Below are 22,753 nucleotides of genomic sequence, written 5' to 3'. Positions count from 1 at the left end.
GACCCCCGAACAAAATACTTTTCTTGTTTAAAGTTTCTGAAAGCTGCATTCAAACATATATTTATATGTGATATATGTTTATTCACAAAGCGCATTTAGAAGTTGGCGAGACCAAAACACAATAAGTTTTTGGTTTGCAAGGCCACAGGAACGATCCGTCATAAAAATGAAAAAGATAGCAAAAAGGCCCTATAATCATGAATAGAAGAACAATCGTACCCCACTACGGTAAGGGAAAAATGAAGGGAAAGGAAAGAGGTGAACAAAATTCTACTGGAAATTTAACACAAGTAAGAGTTTTGATGATTGCTAAATAGTAAAAGGGGTGTATGAAATACAAAATATGAAGAAGTGTTTCCTAATATACCTCTTACAAGTATCCTTCAATGTACTAGTAATAACAGTTTATGTTATACAATAAACCCTACTTGGGCTAATAAGTCAGTCGATGCCACACAGGTATTCAGTAAAGATATTTGACTAACACACATCACAGGTCCTATATATTAATATTTGACTCAACCAGTAGGCGAACTGCGCAGGACGTGATCATTTCGCGCAAAACAATATAACAGGAACATCATAATGAATTGGTAACACCAAATCAACATTTTACTGTCTGCGAGATAATTCTTGCAATGACACATTTAACAAGAACAAATTTACATGTTTGCAGCAAGGATAGATTAGAGACACATTTTAATGAGCAAAAAAGATAAACGAAAACTACGCGGAATCTCGAAGCATTCAGAATACGTTCGTGAGATCCTTACAGCTGGTCTATTGATTTTAGCGTTTTGAGGAAAACTTGGTACAGGATTTCACAAAAAACAAATAAATATGGGTAGACTATGCACGGATCTGTAATGTAGCTTAATAATAAATTTCAAAGCCAAAAAGGTCGAGTAGATCGACAGCATCTTGATTAAAACGTTTCGATACGAACTTGTATCCTCTTCAGTTAGTGTGACCGAAACGTCTTAATCAAGATGCTGTCGATCTACTCGACCTTTTTGGCTTTGAAATTTATTATTAAATAACAAATAAAGATTTGGAAATTATCGTTTAACGACCTTCGTAATTTATCGATATTGTACGTCAACTTACGAGGAAAATAGAGGCAAATGCTATAGTCAGTGAAACATAACAGTGTTGAAAAATACGGCAACGTTGGTACCAAAAACACGAAGTAACAAGAAAGCCTGAATGATCATGAAAAAAGTTAATAAATGAAAATCGCAAACTGCCCGGCTTAAACGCGTCCCGTGAAAAAAATGATTCCTGTTTTCGCAAGAAAACATATGCGCTATATTTCATTGGTCTCAAACTTTAAAAAAAGTATAATAGGATACAGTTTTTTGCTATATTTAACTTTATAATATTTTTTGTACTTAAGTTTTAGAACAAAACATTTATTTTGCAGTCCCAAAACAAACCCACCCCACATTAGGAACAACTACTCCGATTTAATTAAGCCACAATCCAAACAAATTATATTTAAACTAGTGTTAAAAGCCAAACTTAGAGGAAATGATAAAATAAAACCACCAAAGATGATTTTCTGTGGACTCGAAAATGTTTGCACAACTGTTTTTTAGGGACAGTAAACGAACGCTAAAGCGACTATAAATCTAAACAGGAAATAACCGTTGGTCCCGCATATGACGTTTATAAAGAACCACAGACGCAATAAAGCTAAATATAGTGTTATGAAAACGCGATGGAAATGTAAACGTGGGTAAATTTGTTTGCTTTCCATTTAGAGTATCTAATGAAGGTTTGTGTGTTCACAGATAGAATCACATGCATAACTCGTTTTGCATCACGATCCAAATAATATAAACCGCACAAGACCTTCAATTCTAAATATGTTTTAGCTAACAATTTAATACCGAGAAGAACACCTGGCATATTTAAACAAAGCGTTAGTTAAAAATGAAGCTATAGACGTCGATAGCTCACAGCATTTGATAATTAAATTGAGGCGCCATGTTTAGTATCTCCAAGTTGCGAGTACTCATTAATCGGGCTACAAAAATTAGTCACCAAACCTTAATTGAGGCTATTTAAACTGCATTTATAGAAAATAATGTACACCTCCTCCACGCTTAAATTCAGTGAAAAGAAACGACATATCCCAGCCACTCAAAGAAATGAACTAACTACAAAACATATAGTTCTACCAGAGTTCGCGAAACAAATGGCACAAAAACCAGAAAAAGTGTGTTTGTGTGTGTAGGGGAAAGGCGGTTGTACAGTCAAATACGGAGGTAGAATATTTTAAGTGAGTTCGTTGGCAAGGAGCGGTTCAGAACGATCATAGGGAGGGCCCATCTGTTTCCTGCTTCGCCCGTTGTGGTACTGCATTAGAAGGAACACCAATACCGATATGGCCAACACAACACCAACAGTGATTCCTGGAAAAAAAAACGACTTAATGTATTGTGTGGGGTGACAAGCAACTATCTGTGCTTGTAAGTTGTACATGGGTTTCTTTATATCTTAACTGAACATGTTTTTGTGTCTTTGTTTTTTTAAGACATTTAGGCTTTCATGTCAATTTGATAATTTTATATTTACACCAAGGGCTAAATGTTCATTGTCAAAACTTGGAAAACATTTTAAACGATAAACACTGTATCAGTTTTCTTCAATATTTAACATTGACTGTTTTAAAAAATTATAAATGTTTTCATTTTTTGTAAAATAATTTAAAATAATCTTACCGATAATTTCTGCCAATACATATTTGTCAACTGACTTTGTCTGAATGGCAAGTAATGACATAACATCAGTCATTGTTCCATTGTTTGGGGCGGGGACAAGCTACAAAAGAGGTGTATTTGAACTAATAACACATTGTATGTTTCTCTCTATAATTAGTTTTTTTATTAACGAACACAAATAAAACACCAATACATCTATTTCATTTAAAAGCTATATCCACAGTAAGTTTAAAACAAAAATTCTTGACTGCTAGCATTGAAATTCTACTTTTGAACATAGTAAAAGCTTGATCTTACCCCCATAATTTTGCAAATCAACCCATATATGTCCACACTGCTAAAGGGTTCCGATATGTAGTTTTTGCGAAATGCAGGACCATGTGCAATGAAGAACGGGTGCATGTCCATCAGAGAGTTATTATAACCATGGGAGCCATCTGTTATTAATGAACACATAATTTACTAAATAATCATGTTGCAGGGTTGACATGTTGCATTAACCCAGATGGGTGCTGATTGACACACATTCCTGACTTACAATTGCTTAAAGAAAAAATTAGTTGTTGTTAGTTGTTACCATACCCAGTGGAACTAATTTATTAATCTGCCACAAATTGTTATAAAACGACTAAGACTAAAGGCCAGCACTTTACACATGAAAAAAAAAATGCGATTCAATGAATAGTCGGGTAAATATTTTAAGCCATACAAGAACTGTTTTCATGCAGTAAAATAAAGGCAGGTTAAATCATTTTGGCAGAATTAAAATTTTTAGACGGATATCTTTTTGCGAGTGTTATTTTGTTCAGGAGAGTGATGAATGGTAAACACTTATTCAAAATCAACCATTATAATTTATCAAAAAGATTGTAATATAAAACATTATGTTTTTTGTAAACATTATGGTATTAAAACATTCTAAATTTCAACAAGGCTTTCCTACAAATATATTATAAAGTTATTATGCCTTAAAGATAGCCATAAATTTGAACACTTACTGAGCGGCAGGGGGTCGTTAAGCTTATCGACAAGCCACCATCCATCCATAGGCATTAATAGGATTGGAGGAATTCTGTTGCAATGCCGATAATGGAAATCTGCTGGTATCTTGCTCTTTTCCCAAACTTTAATATGAGAGTTGATTCCAAGCAACGACTTATACGTCTTTGTAATAAATTCTATAAACAGAAAATGACTGGTTAATGATATTACCCATGGTATATATATTATAATAAATTAATAAACAACAAATTTAGATTTTACGCATGCTTCTTTTAACTAACTCTTAAACTGACTCAAGGAAATTACACAAATTTGAGCTACACATATTAAGTGACATTTCAATAATGTTTACAGTCTTGGCCAATCTGTACCTTTCTTGGGCCAAATTGCAGCTCCAGTACCATAATTAATGTAATGGGCAATTTCGCTCATATTTAAGTGAGGCTGGATTGCTACAGTTTTGGTTTTGTTTAGAGAAGCCATTCCGTGGTCACTGGTGATTATTATATTCACTTCGTCATAAATTTTGTTTTCCTTCAACTTTGTAATCAAGTACCCTGTAGAAGTAATGTAACATGTAATTTAGAAATGTTTTTTACATAAATTGTTGTTTACCATAAATAAATGTTTTATTAATATTTTTTTTATTTGCTTCAACAATGCCAGACCTTTTCAAGGGGTTAATAAACAAAAATCCTGAACAAAAATCCAAAATATTTTTTTTGCAAATGGCTATCAAAACTAAATGAAATTTGTTACCTTGAATTTGATACTTTAAAAAAAAAAAGGCAAACAACAGACAATTTACCAGTAATGTTGTCACACTGGGCAATCCGTTGAGTCACTTCAGGTGATTCTGGACCAAACTTGTGCCCATCATGATCAGGTTGAGAAAAATACAGAAGCGCCAAATTGATGTTTAATGGTTCTTTTTCAGTGTTGGCCAACCAACTGACTACAGTGTCCACTCTGTCGGTCCAAGGTACTAACTTGTTAAATGTCTCCCATCTAGTTGGGCGAACATTTTTAATTTTTGCTTCACTTCCAACCCAGAAGTAAACCCCGGTCTTGCCTCCTTGCTTTTGATTGGTGACCCAAATTGGTTCTCCTCCCCAAAACCTTGAATCCACAACATTTTTCTTGTTTATATAAGAAAATGACTGATTTAAATCTGGATCATAGAAGCGGTTTGCAACAATTTTATGACTTTCTTCATACAGTCCTGTTGCAATTGAATAATGGTTGGGAAACGTTTGTGAGACAAAGACGTCCTTAATCCATTTTGCTTTCACTCCACCATGAATTAGGGCATCAAAGTTTGGCGTGTCAGTTCGATCCAGATAGTTGTAACGAAACCCGTCAAAAGATATCAAAAGAACGCGGGGTTTTTTATCAGTCAATGCAGACACATTGAAAACAAATACATAAAGGACAAACAGAATACACCGTTTAAGCATGTTCGATTACCTGTTGCGGTACCTGTGTAACATAACAGAACATAAACGTATGTGAATAACTGTTATCACACGCACAAAGAAAGACTATCGTTGAAGCAATTCTCCATGTGTGTCGCAATACATTATAACGCTGACAAAGCAATAAATGGCGTTATCCTACTAAAGGAAAAAAATGACCAACAATGCTATGTTATGCTCTTTACAATAGTTCTTTACTATAAAACTACAGTTCGCCCAAATTTATTTTATGTATTGTCTGTTACGTATTTTGCACCATAATCATCCTGCCAGGATTTTTTTGATTTTTAGTCTTTTTCAAAATGATTTTTTCTTTTAAATGTTTCCAAATATTTTTGAAAAAATTAAAATGATGTAATAAAAACAATACAAATATTTTACTTGTAAATCAATTTAATGATGCACTATATAAAAATTATATTGAATGTTTCTGAACCTTTCAGTTATTCAAAATTTCGTCATCGCTATTAGGCATTCTCAACGTTTGTTCGGGACCTACTTCGTAGCTTTGTAAGAAACGACTTTTAGGAAAAAAATACAAATGCAAAACTTTCCGAACAATAGATTTTTTTCAAACTCTTTGCAGTTCTAGAATAAATGTTCCTTATTCAAACGACAAAGTCAAAAAAGTGACCCCATACCTGGTTACCCCAACATAATAAATTGTTCGGGGCCTATTTTCGCTTTTTTCATGATACGAGTTTTGGACGTAAAAAGAAGGCAATTTTTTAAAACTTTCTCCCGATATAACTTAGTTTTTAGGAGGTGCTACAAATAAAGAAATATGTAAAATACATTTGGACAAACTTTGTTTGCTGGGTATAAATAAATATATAATCATGGTGCGACGTAAACTGTATTCTCCACAAGGCCAATAAAAACTAACACACAAAGCAAACTGGACATAATCCTTAATAAATCGATTATTGTCTTAAAATAGGCCACGCTTAAATCGTTCAGCTGGGCGTTCTAGCTATGGGGTCATCAAAATGGTTTTACTGCATTGTTAAATAAGGTGTATTTTAGCAATACTCAATAACTAAAAACAATCTATTGTACGGAAAACTATTTTATTTGTCTTTACTTTTATGCTGCACCACCAAGTTATGTCAAAAAATATTATTTTGAATCACATAAAAATCCTTCCTCGTCTTCCCCTGTAAATATAACTATTACTACAACCGAATATTAAATTCTGGTCGTCCTGCTTTCGTGCAAACAAATAACTTAACTTCAAATGAACTATGCTGATCTACGTCGCTGACGTCAAATAACAATACGAGCCGCGTAATGCGAGCGGTGGTTACCCCTATGACAAAGCGTCTCGGCGGCGTGTGGCCCAGCGGGATATGCGCAGAGAAAATGTCTAGCAAAGCGCCTTGTTGCATTCCTTCAACAATGTAGAACCAAGTTTCGCCAATTTATAAAATAGGCCACCCTTAGACCGTTCTGCTGGGCGTTCCAGGTATGGGGTCATCAAAATGACTTTACAGCATTGTCGACTAAGATGTAAACTAGCAATACTGAATAATTTAAAAAAATCTATTGCTCGGAAAGTTATTAAAAATCGCTTTAATTTTGACAAAAATTCCAAAAAATATAAAACGACATATCTTGAAGTGTGTGATACTCGAAAACTACTTTTGGCGTAAGTTTTTAAATTGTAGGTTGTTATTTTTTAAGTTTGATTCTTACGAAGCTGAAAAAATTATAAAACTCTATGGACGGGAAAGTTCTTAAAACCGTCGTTGATTTGACCCTCTAAAACGCTGTTTTGAAAAGTGATAAAACAGGCCAAGCTTAAATCGTTCAGCTGGGCGTTCTAGTTATGGGGTCATCAAAATGATTATCCAGCATTGTCGACTAAGATTTAAACTAGCAATACTGAATAATTTAAAAAAATCTATTGCTCGGAAAGTTATTAAAAATCGCTTTGATTTTGACAAAAATTCCAAAAAATATAAAACGACATATCTTGAAGTGTGTGATACTCGAAAACTACTTTTGGCGTAAGTTTTTAAATTGTAGGTTGTTATTTTTTAAGTTTGATTCTTACGAAGCTGAAAAAATTATAAAACTCTATGGACGGGAAAGTTCTTAAAACCGTCGTTGATTTGACCCTCTAAAACGCTGTTTTGAAAAGTGATAAAACAGGCCAAGCTTAAATCGTTCAGCTGGGCGTTCTAGTTATGGGGTCATCAAAATGATTATCCAGCATTGTCGACTAAGATTTAAACTAGCAATACTGAATAATTTAAAAAAATCTATTGCTCGGAAAGTTATTAAAAATCGCTTTGATTTTGACAAAATTTCCAAAAAAAATAAAACGACATATCTTGAAGTGTGTAATACTCCAAAACTAGTTTTGGCGTAAGTTTTTTAAAATGTAGGTTGTTATTTTTTAAGTTTGATTCTTACGATGCTGAAAAAATTATAAAACTCTATGGACTGAAAAGTTCTTAAAACCGTCGTTGATTTGACCCTCTAAAACACTGTTTTAAAAAGTAATAAAACAGGTCAAGCTTAAATCGTTCAGTTAAACGTTCTAGCTATGGGGTCATCAAAATGACTTTACAGCATTGTCGACTAAGATGTATTCTAGCAATCCTAAAAAGTTAAAAACAGTCTATTGTACGGAAAACTATTTTATTTGTCTTTACTTTTATGCTGCACAACCAAGTTATGTCAAAAAATATTATTTTAAATCACATAAAAATCCTTCCTCGTCTTCCCCTGCAAATATAACTATTACTACAAGCGAACATTAAATTCTGGTCGTCCTGCTTTCGTGCAAACAAATAACTTAACTTCAAATGAACTATGCTGATCAACGTCGCTGACGTCAAATAACAATACGAGCCGCGTAATGCGAGCGGTGGTTACCCCTATGACAAAGCGTCTCGGCGGCGTGTGGCCCAGCGGGATATGCGCATAGAAAATGTCTAGCGAAGCGCCTTGTTGCATTCCTTCAACAATGTAGAACCAAGTTTCGCCAATTAATAAAATAGGCCACCCTTAGACCGTTCTGCTGGGCGTTCTAGGTATGGGGTCATCAAAATGACTTTACAGCATTGTCGACTAAGATGTATTCTAGCAATACTGAATAATTGAGCGGTGGTTACTCCTATGACAAAGCGTCTCGGCGGCGTGTTGGCCAGCGGGATATGCGCATAGAAAATGACTAGTGAAGAGCCTTGTTGTGTTAAGAATGAAACCCAAGAAAAATAACAAAACATAAAAAACTTGCACCAGGCAACCTATCAATCAATCAATATCGCTACCATGGTGTAAACGAAGTTATAAATCGTCTGTTCGGCTGTAATATTGCATCAGAACCTAATCACTAAAAATATTGAAAACAAGCATACGTTAACCAACTTATATAATTGTGAAATAGTTAAATGAAAAAGACTTTGGATTAGAGATGGAAACAATTGTTGCTGAAGTATAAGATAATCTGTGGCGCGACGGGCCATCCGGTCAACTTCGAACAATAAGGTTTTATCAGTCAGCTTCAGCGACGTGAAGATTGCCGGAAACGACGAACCCTTTTTGTTCATGGTGTAATGACTTTGGCTGAGTCGGAAGGATGCGATGAACCGTTTTTGTAAAAGTGCGGTTTTAGGGTTCTAGGAGTTAACAATTATCCCAGTTAATTCCGTGTCGAAGTTCAAGCGCATGCTCTGGCAGAGTCGACAAGATAAATTTCACTTGAAAAACATAAATAACCTAAAATTTCGCACTTTTACCCAATTTTGCGCTTTTCGGCAAAAAAACAACTCGATTTTCTTATACCTGTACATGTTCAAATGAGCTTAAATTTTGTATATAACGGTTTTAGGTGTCTATCTATTAAAATCCATATGAGGCAGGTGGGTTTGAAAAAAAATATATTTGACGACCCGCCCTTACTATATATGTTCCAACTATTCCGGAAGACAGACTGTATTAACGCGTTGCAAAAATATATTGATTCTAAACAAGCCATTTTTTAAGAATTTCACTAATTCTTTTTCAGTCAACATAATAGTGTCGTAACATGTTAAAATATGTTGTCACAAACAGCGCAGACTTACATAAAAAAAAACATGAATTGCTGCTTTTTTATAAAATTTCCAAATTATGTACAGAAAAAATTTGACGTGATAGAGAAAAACTACTGCCATTTTCCGAATCAGTGACCTCGAAATAGGGGGAAACGCCTAATAGGGTGGCTGGAACTTTCAATGACTCTAAATTTGTAAACCAGTGTATTTTATCATGCTGATAAATTATTCAATAAGTTTAAAGCCAAAAAATTAAATAATATCAGATATAAGCTTAAGAAAAGAGATATTTTGTTTTCTTTATATAAAAATAAAAATTGCTGGTTAAGTAATAAAGGTTTTATAATGGGTGGGTGAAATAAAATAAAACAAACCAAAATAAGGAATGAAAATAGAAATATTTTTTTCTTCAAAAAAATGATTATAAACACTTTATGTGGTATGCGCATCAAAAATCAATTTAAAAATAGGCAAAATTTGAGCGAAATAAATTCCAAAAAAATCCTGCCAGAATGACAATGGTTATTTTGCTACTTAAACATTTGTTTGTCACGGTTGGATCGTTAGCAGTGCAAAGAAATAAAGATCCATTTGATCATTTAAGTTGTCATTAAAAAGGCTAAATATTTTTTTTGCCTTTCAGGGAGGTTTTTAAACAACATTTACAAAATGGAAATTGCAATAAATCTTAGAACACACTGGTTGAAAAATAAACAAAAGAGTTAAAAATCTTACATGGGCCATACAGATTCGGTTGATTGATTTTAATACGAGTTGACCACCAGACCGTGATTTGATAGGTGACGAAAGTTACGCCTAAGTTAACAACTTCGAGTTATTTACACTCGCAATGTTTGCTAATTGCTTTAAAATGTGTTGTTTATCTGTTTAAATAAGAAGCAGATTTGGCGCAGATCTAGAATCCTACCACATTTATGTTAGGGGGTTTATGCTGCTAACAATATTTGGTTTGGAGACAGGGTGAGAGATAGCATTTGGCTTCGGGTGGCTCAGGTATTGTTTTTATGCTAATTCTATCATATATATGCTATCCTTGCAATTGTAACTTTGACAACTCATTTTGTTGCTTTTACAATCAATGAGGTAGGATTTAAGATCAGCGCTTCAGATTTTCATTCCCTGTACTTTATATACTGTCAGCAGACAACACAAAAATGACATAAATTAGAGACAATTGTGTGATTTAAATTGCTTTTGTGGTATTTTGTGAGACATACACCTTGCGGAAAAAGGTCTCTAATTTGCAAAATTGCTTGCTTGGAGTAGACCTTGGGATGTAACTGTCGTTGGATTGTACACAGCATACATGCTCTACAATATTTGATATATGGAACGTTTGGTGGAATATTTTGCTGTAGTTGGATACGATTTTGATAATGAAGGTACATGTTTAAATTTGTAGTGCTTAGTACTATAGAATATAATTATATATACTGATTTATTTACTGCCAATAATATTTCAAGTGTTTAAGTTTTTGTTACTAATCTAATGTTTTTTTCACACCTCAACAGAACTTAAGAATAGTACGATTTCCATTATTGCAAATGTATTCCCGCAAGTGATTAAAACGAAATTATGTTGCCTATCCATACAAAAAAGTATTTTTGATTTGTCTGACAAATGTCTTTACCCTGAAAATACACATAAATAAAAAAAAGTATTAATGACTTAAAATTTGGAATACTAAATTGTTTTTTATCCACTGCTTTGTTTTAGATAAAGACTCCACCCTAAGGGGAAAGGTTATAACTAGAGTTCCTGAATATGACTGGAAAGATTTTCCTTTTACACATGGGATTGAACTGGTAATTTGCCAAAATTATGATACCTATATGTTATCTATGTGTGTAAGAAAGCTTCAATAGGGCAAACTATTTTGTTCATGCTTACTCTGCATTAAAAACGGATTACAAATTTTAGGTTAAAGGATTTAACTGATTGAATTTATTTGTAGTTTGCTCTGTTAGAAATCCTGAATACCCTAATAATCAAATTTTGTTAAAATTTTGTTGTAAACCTTTCTTTCTTTTTTTTTGTTTACCCCTAATTAGCTGTTCTTTAAGTATTTGCGAATTGGGCCTAAAAAAACTTCTGAATGTGACAGACTTTTTGTTGAAAGTAGTAATTAACTAGAAACATTAAACAAAGATTTTATAATTTTCAAAATCAAATTTCTAATTTGTTTTTATTTGAATTGCGCTAACATTATGAACTTAAGTAACAAATTAAACTGATGTATTTTTACCTTAAAAAAATAGCGTTCCCAAAAATCAATGTTTTGTAAATCTATTTGTCTTCTAGTTTTGCCAGCCAGGAGGTTGGTTCTTGGTGCATGATCGTCAGCCGCCAACATTTCATGTTGCCATCCTGACCGATGCTGAAGGAAAGCAATGCTTCTGTGCAGTCCACAGCTTCCCTGAACCTGTGAGGCCCAAGAGTCCGCAGCACAAGGCCAAGGCCCGTTCTGACTCGTTGTCAAATGGACCAGGCAAAGACGGAGATGCAATCGATGACCATGTGGACGATGCCATGTGTAAGGTTGAAAATGGAGAAGATGACCCAGACAATACAAACAATGACAGCATAAAAAATGGAGATAATAAGGACACTTATTCGATAAAGTGCTTGGTGTTAATTTCCAGAGTCAAAGATTTTAAAGTGTTGAAAGTAAGTAGGTTATAATGTTTAGAACAGAATGTGCCAATCATGGCTTTTGGGCCCCTGGGGGGCACTAAGCAGTATCGGGACCTGCAGCATATAATGTTTAAACTATTACCCAGTTAAACTTAGATTTTAGGTTTTCAATATAAACTTGGAAACCTCCCTTGTAACGTTCGGCAACATATTTTAATAAAACATGAACAGGGGAACACAAAGTGCTCAGATCACATGAAGGGGTCCACAAGCCATTAAAGAACTGGTCTAAAAAACTGCTCGAGTAAAGTAGTAGTTATTTTGCATGTCAGTATTTTTAATAGTTTATTTAATTATTTGATCAAGTGGTTTTATTTGCTTTTCTGTTTGCTCACCTGTAACATATGTCTTACAATATTTGTTTGTTTTAAGAATTGCTTAGGCCTGATCTACACAGTGTACATCGAAGGGCTTACCATGTCACTTGAGAATATTGTGGCAAAACTTCTTTTAGTCAAAGTCCCACCAGCAGGGTCAAGCTGTCTAAGGTTCTCCATTGGTGCTGCTGACAAACAAGCTCTGCAAATGCCCCAAACAATGTCCCTGCCATTGACTAGATCCTCTGTTACAATGTTGCTCAGACAATTAGGTAAGTAGCAATTATCTGTTTAGTCCTTTTATCGCATCGTTTTCCTCCAATCTTTAATGTTGCATCAAGTTTAACTAGGACAATATTCTGTGTTTCAAGTGTTTTGATGTTTGTTATGCCATATTGTGTTAACTTGTTTTTTGGAATATTTAGCAACCCTTGGCATTAAACTTTAATTTCAATTAAATATATACTTAACTTGTATAATGCACATTTTAAAGACTTTGCTTTTTACAGTATTTGCAAAATTGATTGCTGAAAGAGTATGTTTAAGTGTGTTTTGTTGATTTTTATACATGTTATAAATTTTTTTGTTGAGAAATCTCATTGCAAGGCTCCTAAACACTTAATGGGTGCACAAATGTATAAAAATATATTTTCTACCTTCCAGGAATATTGAATGTTCTAAATATTCTTTGTGCTGCACTCGTGGATCAAAAGTTGCTGTTCTATTCATGCAGTTACAATCGACTGACAGAGGCTTGTAATGCTCTTGTGGCGCTCATGTATCCTTTCATGTACAGGTGGGGCAACATTGTGTAATTTATTTTACCTCAACTTTGCATAAGTCAGTTGTATGAGTCGGTACTCATAAAATTACAGTTGAAGGTTAATGATTGTTAAATGTGACAATTAATACATTCAATGCAGCTTTCAGTAAAGGCTGACAATGTAAGGTTAACAAATAATATATTTAAATATGTGCGAACTGGCTCAAAAATTTGAAAAAAAAGTATTTCTTAGTTAATATCAGTACACACTTAAATATTTTTTTTTGCATTTTGCACTTTTTTTTTCAGTTACCCATATATTCCAATTCTTCCCAAGCACTTACTTGAATGTACATCCTCTCCTACGCCATTTTTAATTGGGGTTCATTCATCTTTTAAAAACAATTTACAAGAACTGGTATGTTATACAAGTCTATTTTATATTTATAACCAAAAACTGTTTTATCTTTTTAAAACTGTTTCCACAGTAGTGTAAAAGCCACAAATATTTGTTGATTTAAGGCACTTTTAACTAAAAAGTTGCATATGCTTATTTTTATATAAAGATAGGACCTCTCAACTAACTTTTAAAAAACAAAATATGATTGATTGCAATCCAATTAGATGAACCACTAAACAGCATTAGTTCTTTCTAACAATCTAGTTCAATTTATTTTTTTAGCTGGATGTTGTAACAGTCGATTTGGACGGTGGTGTGATTTCTATCCCAGAATGTGTGACAATCCCTATGATACCGGAGCCCTATTATACAAGCGTTGTTGAATCTTTGACCAAAGTAACATAAGAAAATCTTTTTTATGAAGCAGTTTTTATAAAATCATATATTATTGCATGTTGCCCTGTTGTTATAACAATCAAATTTACAAATGTTTTCTTATACCTTTATGGGTAGCTGAATAAATTTGTCTCTTGATTTCTTAGGTCCTGTGTCCTGACTTAGTTGTGGCTGATTATGCATATCCACCTGACCACACAAAATCATCAGAACCTGAACGCCTAGTAAGTTACCTTCACACTTGCTAGCATATTTGTGTTTTTCGAAACTTTAAAATCAAAAGAGTTTTCTGTTTGAAAACTAAAAAAATATTTTGTTTGTTGGTTTAAAGTTTACATTAAGCTCAAAATACTGACACTGATAATGTTTTATTTGGTAAAAAAGTTTTTATTTGGTTTATGATCTTTTGGGTTTTACTATTTATTTTCATTTCTGTGTAAAATAAATAACGCCGGGAAAAAAGTACAGTCTACTAACTAAACATTTTAAAACAAGGGTTTATCAGTTAGTTTATCCGAAAGCACAACCAACAGTTGTAGCGACTTCTGTTTGTACTAGTGGTTTAGTCAACATTTTACAGGAAGTTTGTGCTTAAATTTAACTGACTCATGTCATTACACAATCAATAATGCAAATTGTGGCTTTCTGTTGCTGTTAAATTTGATTTGATGATCTAAATTCATGGCAGTGTATTGAGGGATAAGTTCATAGTAAATGATGGAAAACTTTTTCTTTTTTAGTTATTTATTTTTATTTTTTTGGTTTGTTTAAAGCTTAGGGAAATTACGTGAATTAACTAGAGTAGGATACAAAAGTGAAAATTTAAAACTCTTCCCATATCTGTACCCTACCTAACTGTGGTTCACCCCAAAGTCTTCTCTCCTTGCATGCCATGAACTATGTGTGTTCTTGTTATATATATACACATTGTTAGATGATCATGGGAACGACTGGATTGCCAAATAAGGCAGCTGCGTTACAATCTATTCTTATTCCAAATTATGCTGAACTGTGTGCTGACTATTGCCTATGGTTTTTACAACTACTATCTATTTTTTAATTAACATTAAATTAGGTATAATTGTAATTACATGAAAGTTTAAGCCAAACTAACAAAAATGCTTCTACCAAAAATATATATATTTTATCTGATTTTTGTTATAGAAAGGTTAGTTTTTAACTAATTGCTAAATTAAAATTGTAATTAAATCTTACTGAGTATACATAGGTTTTTATTCATTTCATAATTTCATAGTTCTGTATTTTAACTTTTTCTTTGAGAATGGATCAAATTTCTCGAAAGTCCACTTGACAACTTTCAGAAAATTAATGTTTTAAGACACAAGATTGACCAAAATATTACACTTTTTATGTAAAGTGTCTGCCCCTGATGTGTGCTGTACATAGCAAAATAAGCACTAAGCAGCTTGTGTGTTTTGTCAAGGGTTATAACATCGTCAAAGCGTACCTTGCCCACAGCCAGGCTAGGTGCAGGCGTTTGTTTTGTGTTAACAGTTTGCCACGCGGAAAAGGAGCGGCCTGTGCAATTGTATAAAGTGCTGCCTGTAGTGTGAGTCATGGCTTTCTCTTTTGCGGTGTGTTTATGGTTACTACGATAGCGACTCGGCATTTAATCAACCTTAAGCTGCCCGATGCGGCCCTGTGCTTTGCAGTATTGGGATTTTCAGCAGTGCCTTTTTTCCCGAAACGTTCCCCGGCGATATTACGATCCGAGTAACTGGAATCTTTACGAGGTTATAAAAATCGGTTATCTGTAGATCAAAGTATGGTGGTCGCCACTAAATACATACCTGCCCAAGCTTGGGGTGGGCATGGATATATTTAGGGAGGACGTCACTAAGTTACGCCAAGACGAAACATCATAAAACAATCACTTGTATTTCTAGAGCGAAATTGTGGTTTTGATTTTATTATTTCACACGGCGTAACACGCCATAGTATGCATGAAGTCTTTGCGCTGAATAGATGTTCTTAAAACGAACAAAACGTAGTTAACATGGAGAGAAGATCGCCCGCGAAATGCGAAAGGACTTTTTGTTTACATAGTAAAAATTTGCAAAATATGCAGTTAGAATCAATCCTTGCTTTCTAGTTTTCAGCTACTAAACGTAAACTTAGTTTCCCATCATTACACCATAATTATACAATGTTTTTCTTTATTGTAAACACAAAGCCGTAAGTGACAAGAATTGAGACCTTAACCACAACTTTGATATTCCGCACATAATCCTAAAATAAATCCTGCGTTTTTTTACAAATATTTGGACAATTCGTCTGTAATTATGTTAACGTCGTTTCATGTTAATAGTATGTTTTACTCTGGTTCCGTTGTAATACACTAAACTTAAGGGGTTACAAAAGGTTTTGTAAAATGATAGGGGTTGACAAAACAAAAAAGGTTAGGAACCACTGGTTTATGTCGATGCATTTAGAAGTCTTGCAAAAAAGCGAAAGTCTGATGGAGTAATCTCACAGATAAGCTGCTAACAGTACTTGATTTTTAACTGCTGTCCACTTTCAACAGCAGTGACCACTGAAAGTCTTATAGGCAGCCATAACCTCAAGTACCACGGCCCTTGATGAAAAACCTCTAGACAGTTCGTGGGTTCGTTCCAAGTACAGGCCAGATAATAAAATCGCCAACCCTTAAGAGATGTATGGCATATCGCTATTACAGTCTTTCCGTTTATCCAATAGGCGTAATACTTTATCGAACTAAGCATGACTTACTGCAGAATATTGAGGCAACAACCGTAATTTCATCACAAAAAAGCAATTCGCAAGTTCAGACTAAAAACACAAGGACTCTCGAACGATATCAGATTTTAACTTTTTGCGTTTGATGAGATTTTAACATTTATTTTTGTCATTTTTTTTATTGGTAAAGACTTGCCTTACTTCAGATTAGGTACCCTCCAATAGTGCGTGCTTAGAACTGTTTTATACCGGGACATATGGCAGCATGACCGAATTTTAATATTTGTTTTCGCAGAGCATGGGTTTTTAAGGACGCAATTGCTTTTTGAATGACCACATCCGTAACGCCAGGGTTGTTGTTCGTTTCAACGGCGAAGGGCACTTGTCATAAGTTAAATTTAGGTTGGTCATATTTTTCGTGGTAAATTCAATTTGTTGACATGAAGTTACGCACGCGTAAAAAAACTAATTTAAGCACCGCACGGAGACATTTCACGGATTATTATATACCTCTTGCTGTGACTGCGTGTGCGCATGGATGTGTGTCCATTTTCAAGTGGTGAGGTTTTTGTAATTTTTCTCATATTTTAACGTCGTTGAAGCCCTTTTGATGATATCTCACTAATGAAACGTTGAATGTACAAAGTTGAGCGCTTTCCAACATAAAACTGAGTCTTACCCTACAAAGACAGAACCACAATTTCTATTCAGTTTTCTAAACAGCTTGCAACCAACACGCAGATTTGATACTAGGGCAAAAACCTTATGGTTAAAATGATTCCTAATGGGTAAAATGATTTCCTTGCCTAGAGGGTTTTGCACAAATTACCGTTATACTTATCGAAGCATTAGTGTTTTCTTATTACGTTCTATATTATAGAAAGGTGGGATTGTTGGGTGTTGTTACTGTGATACCTCGTTGCAGCAAAATCTGCAAATGAAGCAGTCAGGAGTACAAGCCCACAGTCATTATGATTACAGTTGTTGTAAGGTTTGGCATTGGTGACTGATAACTGGTTTTAAACAGATCGCAATTATGTCATCTAAGTATGCAACGCTCGCTGTAATTCCAGAAGTGGGTTATATTTGGCTACCTGTTTGATAAATTTACGAAACCGTTTAGGTCCTTAAAACAGAAATTGGCAGAGGGAATCAATGGTTTATTTATTTAAGTTACCCACGAGCCAAAGAAACCGTTTAGCTCCCTTAAAACACTGACGATTAAAACAGAAATTGACAGAGGGACTCCAACGGTTTATTTAATTAAGTCACTCACGAGCCAACTAACTTTTGGTGTTGTTGTTTCGCTTTTAACCCAAGACTGAACGACGATATTTTGTCTACGAGGGAATTCCTATCAGTAAACCTTAAACCTCGACTGTTTCGCGTCTCTTGATGCAAGTTATGTGGAGTTTGTGCCGCTTTTCTGTGGTGTCAAATGTTTTGCAACACACGTCGCCTCACTAACTGCCGGAGATAACGAATCTAATCCTGTCAACGTCACGTTCCTTATCTGGAGTAGGCGGTTTTGTTTTCAAACCTGTTAAGTTATTTTCCACTCCCCTTTTTATAGCCTCTGTCCAAGAGTAGACGAAACGGTGTAAAATATTGTATTGTGAAGGAGCACTTTAAAGGAGACGCTATGGGTCCAGTTCAATATTGGCCTTTGATTAAGCTAAACTTGATAAGGATAGTGTTGATTTAAAACCTAAAACCTTAAGGTGTCTGATTTGGGACTTTGAAAAAACTTATCTTGTTATCATGGTCACTTTGAGTTCATTATTTCTCTTAATTTTAGTATGTATAAAGTATTATTATGTCTAAGATAATGTTTTCGCGATTTTTTGTGTTTTTTTTGCAATTGTCAACACGATTTCATTTTCAAGTTACCCAATGTGACTGCATGGATAGATTTTCAAAAAAAGGCTTGTAAACATCCAATTTGGCTAATCTAGAGAAAACAACAACATCTAAACATTTTTCCCAGCGCCTGCATGCGAAGCGGCGCTTTTTGATGCTTCCTTGTGCTCGTGTAAGAAAAGACAGTTAATTGCTGTCAATCTTTCAGCAGCAGTTTCGCCACGTTGCCTGTGAGAAATCGCCGAGTTGGTTCTCGGCTGCACCAAACATTGGCCGCTTTGGTCCTGGACATTCCTTCCGCATACCTCGCAGCCGGGGCCAGTTTGTGTGATCACGTGTTTCGCGCTTCGCTGACTTCTCACCTTGCTTACGTCACTGCTGTTGCCGATCGTAATGCCAGAGATGAGAGTGCCGAGAGCGCGTATCGCGATAACGTTGCCGAGCTCTTGCGATTACAAACAAATTTCGCGTGGTTTTGGCCTAATTAATGTGCTATTTTTATTGCAACGAATCAAAATTGACTAACTCTTTCCATGGGGTTCAGAAAGTATTGATACATGCGGGATTGTACACAGTACACCACCTAGATTTAATTCTATTTTAATCACAATTTGACTTGCAGCGTCGAACAGCCTATTGCACAATCCAGCCCAGCCTATTGTCCTTTTTTTCTGAATAGGCCAGTTTGTTTTATGGCAAAGATGCCTCGTTTCCAACGCACCATGACCCACCCAACAGCGCTTGATCGGTTGAGCTGACATTTTTAGATTATCCACTGTAATTTTACATCATCGTATTTATAAGCTAATTAGTATAAGGCAGTGACTGGACTTGTGTCGTAAATTATTTAGGGAATAAGAAGGACATTTTGGTCGCTATAACATTTTGGTTTGATCTGGGTATATATGAGTTACTACGTCGTGAGAAGGGCTAAAAAACTGTGTCATCTGAGATTATTTAAGACCATAACTTTTGACCAAAAAGTAACGGGAATTTGAATAACCTCATTTTAAAAAGACAAAGGTATAATCTGCATTAAATAAATTAGTACAAAATCCTAGACTAGGAGGTCCTTGTAATTTGCATTCAAATTAAAATTTATCAATTTTTAAACTCGATTTTACTTTTCGATTTTCAGCGTTATATCTTTAAAAAAATATAATAATTTTTGACGGCAATTACCCACAGATTACGAACCACTAAACATAGAAAAACATTATTGTATTGGCCTACCAAGGTTGCAACCAAGTAAAAATCCCTCGAAACCAAGTCTTTAAACAAAAAAATTCACCGCTGGACGTTACTTTGATCGCACCAGGATGCCGAAAATCGCGGTTCGCATTCTTCCTTCGTCAGAATTGCCCACTGGTAATAGCATTCTCAGACCGAAGGCCTTAAGCGAAAAACGATTTGCCGGGCAACCTTCGATCAGCTTTATCTCGGAACTAGGTTGCGTAGCGCTAACGTCAGCTGATTGCCAGCCTTGGAATCGTTCCTCGAGGGCCTCGCGACTGTGAATCGAACTTCCCGTTATTGTTCGATCCAGGCTGGCTCTGGGCCATGTTGGCTGTTTACTCGTGGTTGCAATACTTGGTCGTGTACTGAATTGCAGTAGCCAACAGTCAAGAACGAAATTTGCCGTGGTCTCTTTAGCTATAAAACACTAAATATACAGGTGTTCGTAAAGTCACTGTGCACTTCATATTTATTAACAGGCATGTCTTAGTATAGAATCCATGAGCTAAATTTGAATGATAATTATAAATAATGTTGAAAGTGACCCACGTTAGCATCAATACAGGCTTGGACTCTTCCCATATTGTTTGCCTGCTCCCCCCATTATACTGAATAAATACTGTTATAGCTGCTTGCAAGTCATCCAGCGTGCGCGGAGGATTTCAGACACTGCAGATTTTGCGGCTCCCCATAGATATTAGTCTAGTGGACTTACAAAATTAAAATGAAAAATTATTAGCACAGTACTCAATGACTTTCCGCACACCCTGTATCCCGACTGCATTCTACATTGCCACAGTTAAATTCCGTTTAGTGGTATGTTGTGTATACTTTTTGACGTGAAAGTTTAGGCAACAAATCTGTAAGCGGGAAAACAGCATGGATTTCCTAATATTTGGTTTCGCCTATTTTAAATAGATTTACCCATTGAGTGCAAACCTGCGTCATCCCGACTGCATTCCATAATTGGTACTACATTGCCACAGTTAAATTCCGTTTAGTGGTATGTTGTGTATACTTTTTGACGTGAAAGTTTAGGCAACAAATCTGTAAGCGGGAAAACAGCATGGATTTCCTAATATTTGGTTTCGCCTATTTTAAATAGATTTACCCATTGAGTGCAAACCTGCGTCATCCCGACTGCATTCCATAATTGGTAGCCGCCAAAGATTAGTGCTAAATTTTGTGACCAAATTTTGCAAATTGTTCGTCAGAATAGGCTTATTTTTGTAAAATTACTAGGCGACATTTCACGCCAAATGATGTCACTCCTATGATTTTAAACAAGCATTTCACGATAGAGATTTTGGCAAAAAAAACTAGAATGCAATCGGGAAGGTCACGACCCCCTTGTTTTGTATCAATCACTACTGTTTTGCATAAATGTCAATTAAACAATAAATTATTGTCAAACAAGTAATTGAATTGTTGTCGAAACTTGATAGACTCTTCGAAGAATCACGACCGTTTTTCACGAAATCCAATATCGTGTATTTAATGTAAAATTTTTTGAAATCGAATTTTACAGAACAATTTGTACTGATATATTTGTTTTCCTCGTAGTGTTTGTCTTGCGTTTTTGCAGTGTTGCTCTCAGCAATATGACTTCATCAATCGCTTTTTGTGTGTGCGACTGCGTCACGTTTTTAGTGCCATGAACTTAATCACGAGCTGCAGGGTTCGTCATACGGTCGACAGTTTCATGTTAGTTAGCAATTCTCCGGAGACACTCAATCCGATGCCATTCCACATTGACCACATATAGAAGCAGACTGTCAGTCTTCACGCTAAATTTGCATAATCAGTCCTTTTTTCCAAACAGCTTCTTCAGTTTCAACACTATACTTCACTAAACACCACACCACTACAGATGTCTATTTTTATCTTACACTCGTAATCTCGAATACCTCAGTCCATAACCCAACTGTAATATTTTTGTTATGATTTATCTTTTTTTAAATTTGCTTTCATGGATCTTATAGCTTTCGTATTTGAACAGCGCAGTTTGCAATTAATATCAGACTATGCGTCACAAAAAAATTTGGATTTCACATTGTTGCAATTATGCTATTTTGTACTGGAGCCAAGCATTTTAAGCCGTTAAAAGGGATACTATTAATATTTTTTCTATCACAATAAAGGAAATTCAAATATATTGCAAGCGTTTCTAAGTAAAACATCAACAGAGGTTAAAATATTTTTTTAAGCTACGTGATCCAATACATAACAGCGACACACCTAGACATTATTAATTGTAAATTGCTTCACGCGATTGGAAATAGTTTGTTTGGGATATTGTTTGGAATTGAGTTATGTACATCTACTAGACGCGTTAAAGTGATTGGACTGTCTGCACAATGCCTGCACAATCAGGGAAGTATGTCCTAATCACTTCACACTTGATAGAACCTCATGACCGGTTAAGTCCTTTCCTTACACCGGTACCGGCAGATTCAAGCCCAACCTTGTGTGTGTGGCCCGACCGTTTCGGTAACTTGATAAGTGGCCAACACAGTTATCTGCTCGCATTGCAACAGTTGAAAGCATCAGGATGGATCCCGCGCATTTTTTCCACGTTTTATCTGAGCTGAGAAATGTCAATTTTTTAGCTGCGTGTGAACTGTTGCGCAAGTTTACCTGACATCGGCGGCCACTTAAGCATTGATATACCCGAGTTGAACACAATGTTAGATCAGCTTTGCCCAACTATTCATTGTGTCATTAAAAGTGTTTATTATGTTGAATCGACAACTTGGATGCGATTTACTCGCGCCTAATTCAATTAAAAGCATACATATCCCCTAAAAAGTTACGCATATCGCACTTGGCTTTGCTGCATTGTCTAACAAAAACATACCCAGCGGAGTTTTTTTTGCGAACTCGAACCGAGCAAATTAGTTGTGTGGACAAATCCGGTTTTAGCACCTTCTCTACACCTTGAGTGACAGACGGAAATAAACGAAATGCTATCTGTCTTCCACTATCGGTCGTAAGCTGCGGGTCAAAAGAACTAGTTCAATTGTGGTTGCAGCCGTTTTGGTTCGCGGGCCAGTTAAAAATGTTTGCCCAATAAACCAGTTACTTGCCAAAAGTTATTG

The 22,753-nt window shown here is 35.2% G+C and overlaps 2 protein-coding genes across 2 annotated transcripts in view; one reads left to right on the top strand and one right to left on the bottom strand.

Moving 5' to 3' along the window:
• Positions 1 to 2,105: 2,105 nt before the first annotated feature.
• LOC146167542 (ectonucleotide pyrophosphatase/phosphodiesterase family member 5-like) lies at positions 2,106 to 5,203 on the bottom strand. Its single transcript, XM_083382848.1, has 6 exons — positions 4,537 to 5,203; positions 4,100 to 4,285; positions 3,725 to 3,904; positions 3,024 to 3,163; positions 2,727 to 2,826; positions 2,106 to 2,417 (listed from the first exon to the last, which is right to left on the bottom strand). Exons 1-6 carry the CDS (start codon positions 5,183 to 5,185, stop codon positions 2,281 to 2,283), a joined length of 1,392 nt encoding a protein of 463 aa, XP_083238974.1. The 5' UTR covers positions 5,186 to 5,203; the 3' UTR covers positions 2,106 to 2,280.
• Positions 5,204 to 10,414: 5,211 nt separating this feature from the next.
• LOC146167538 (myotubularin-related protein 5-like) overlaps positions 10,415 to 22,753 on the top strand; it is a 54,553-nt gene continuing 42,214 nt past the window's right edge. The window contains exons 1-8 of the mRNA XM_083390855.1: positions 10,415 to 10,652; positions 10,988 to 11,076; positions 11,573 to 11,938; positions 12,338 to 12,554; positions 12,946 to 13,078; positions 13,355 to 13,463; positions 13,728 to 13,841; positions 13,988 to 14,065. Of these exons, the coding sequence (XP_083246981.1) occupies positions 10,598 to 10,652; positions 10,988 to 11,076; positions 11,573 to 11,938; positions 12,338 to 12,554; positions 12,946 to 13,078; positions 13,355 to 13,463; positions 13,728 to 13,841; positions 13,988 to 14,065 (1,161 nt within the window). The 5' untranslated portion in view covers positions 10,415 to 10,597. The remainder of the gene's footprint in view (positions 10,653 to 10,987; positions 11,077 to 11,572; positions 11,939 to 12,337; positions 12,555 to 12,945; positions 13,079 to 13,354; positions 13,464 to 13,727; positions 13,842 to 13,987; positions 14,066 to 22,753) is intronic.

The sequence above is a fragment of the Ascidiella aspersa genome, chromosome 1 (assembly GCF_963924565.1).
Source record: "Ascidiella aspersa chromosome 1, kaAscAspe10.2, whole genome shotgun sequence".
NCBI classification, from domain to species: Eukaryota; Metazoa; Chordata; class Ascidiacea; order Phlebobranchia; family Ascidiidae; genus Ascidiella; species Ascidiella aspersa.
This window is presented reverse-complemented; position numbering and strand designations above follow the sequence as displayed.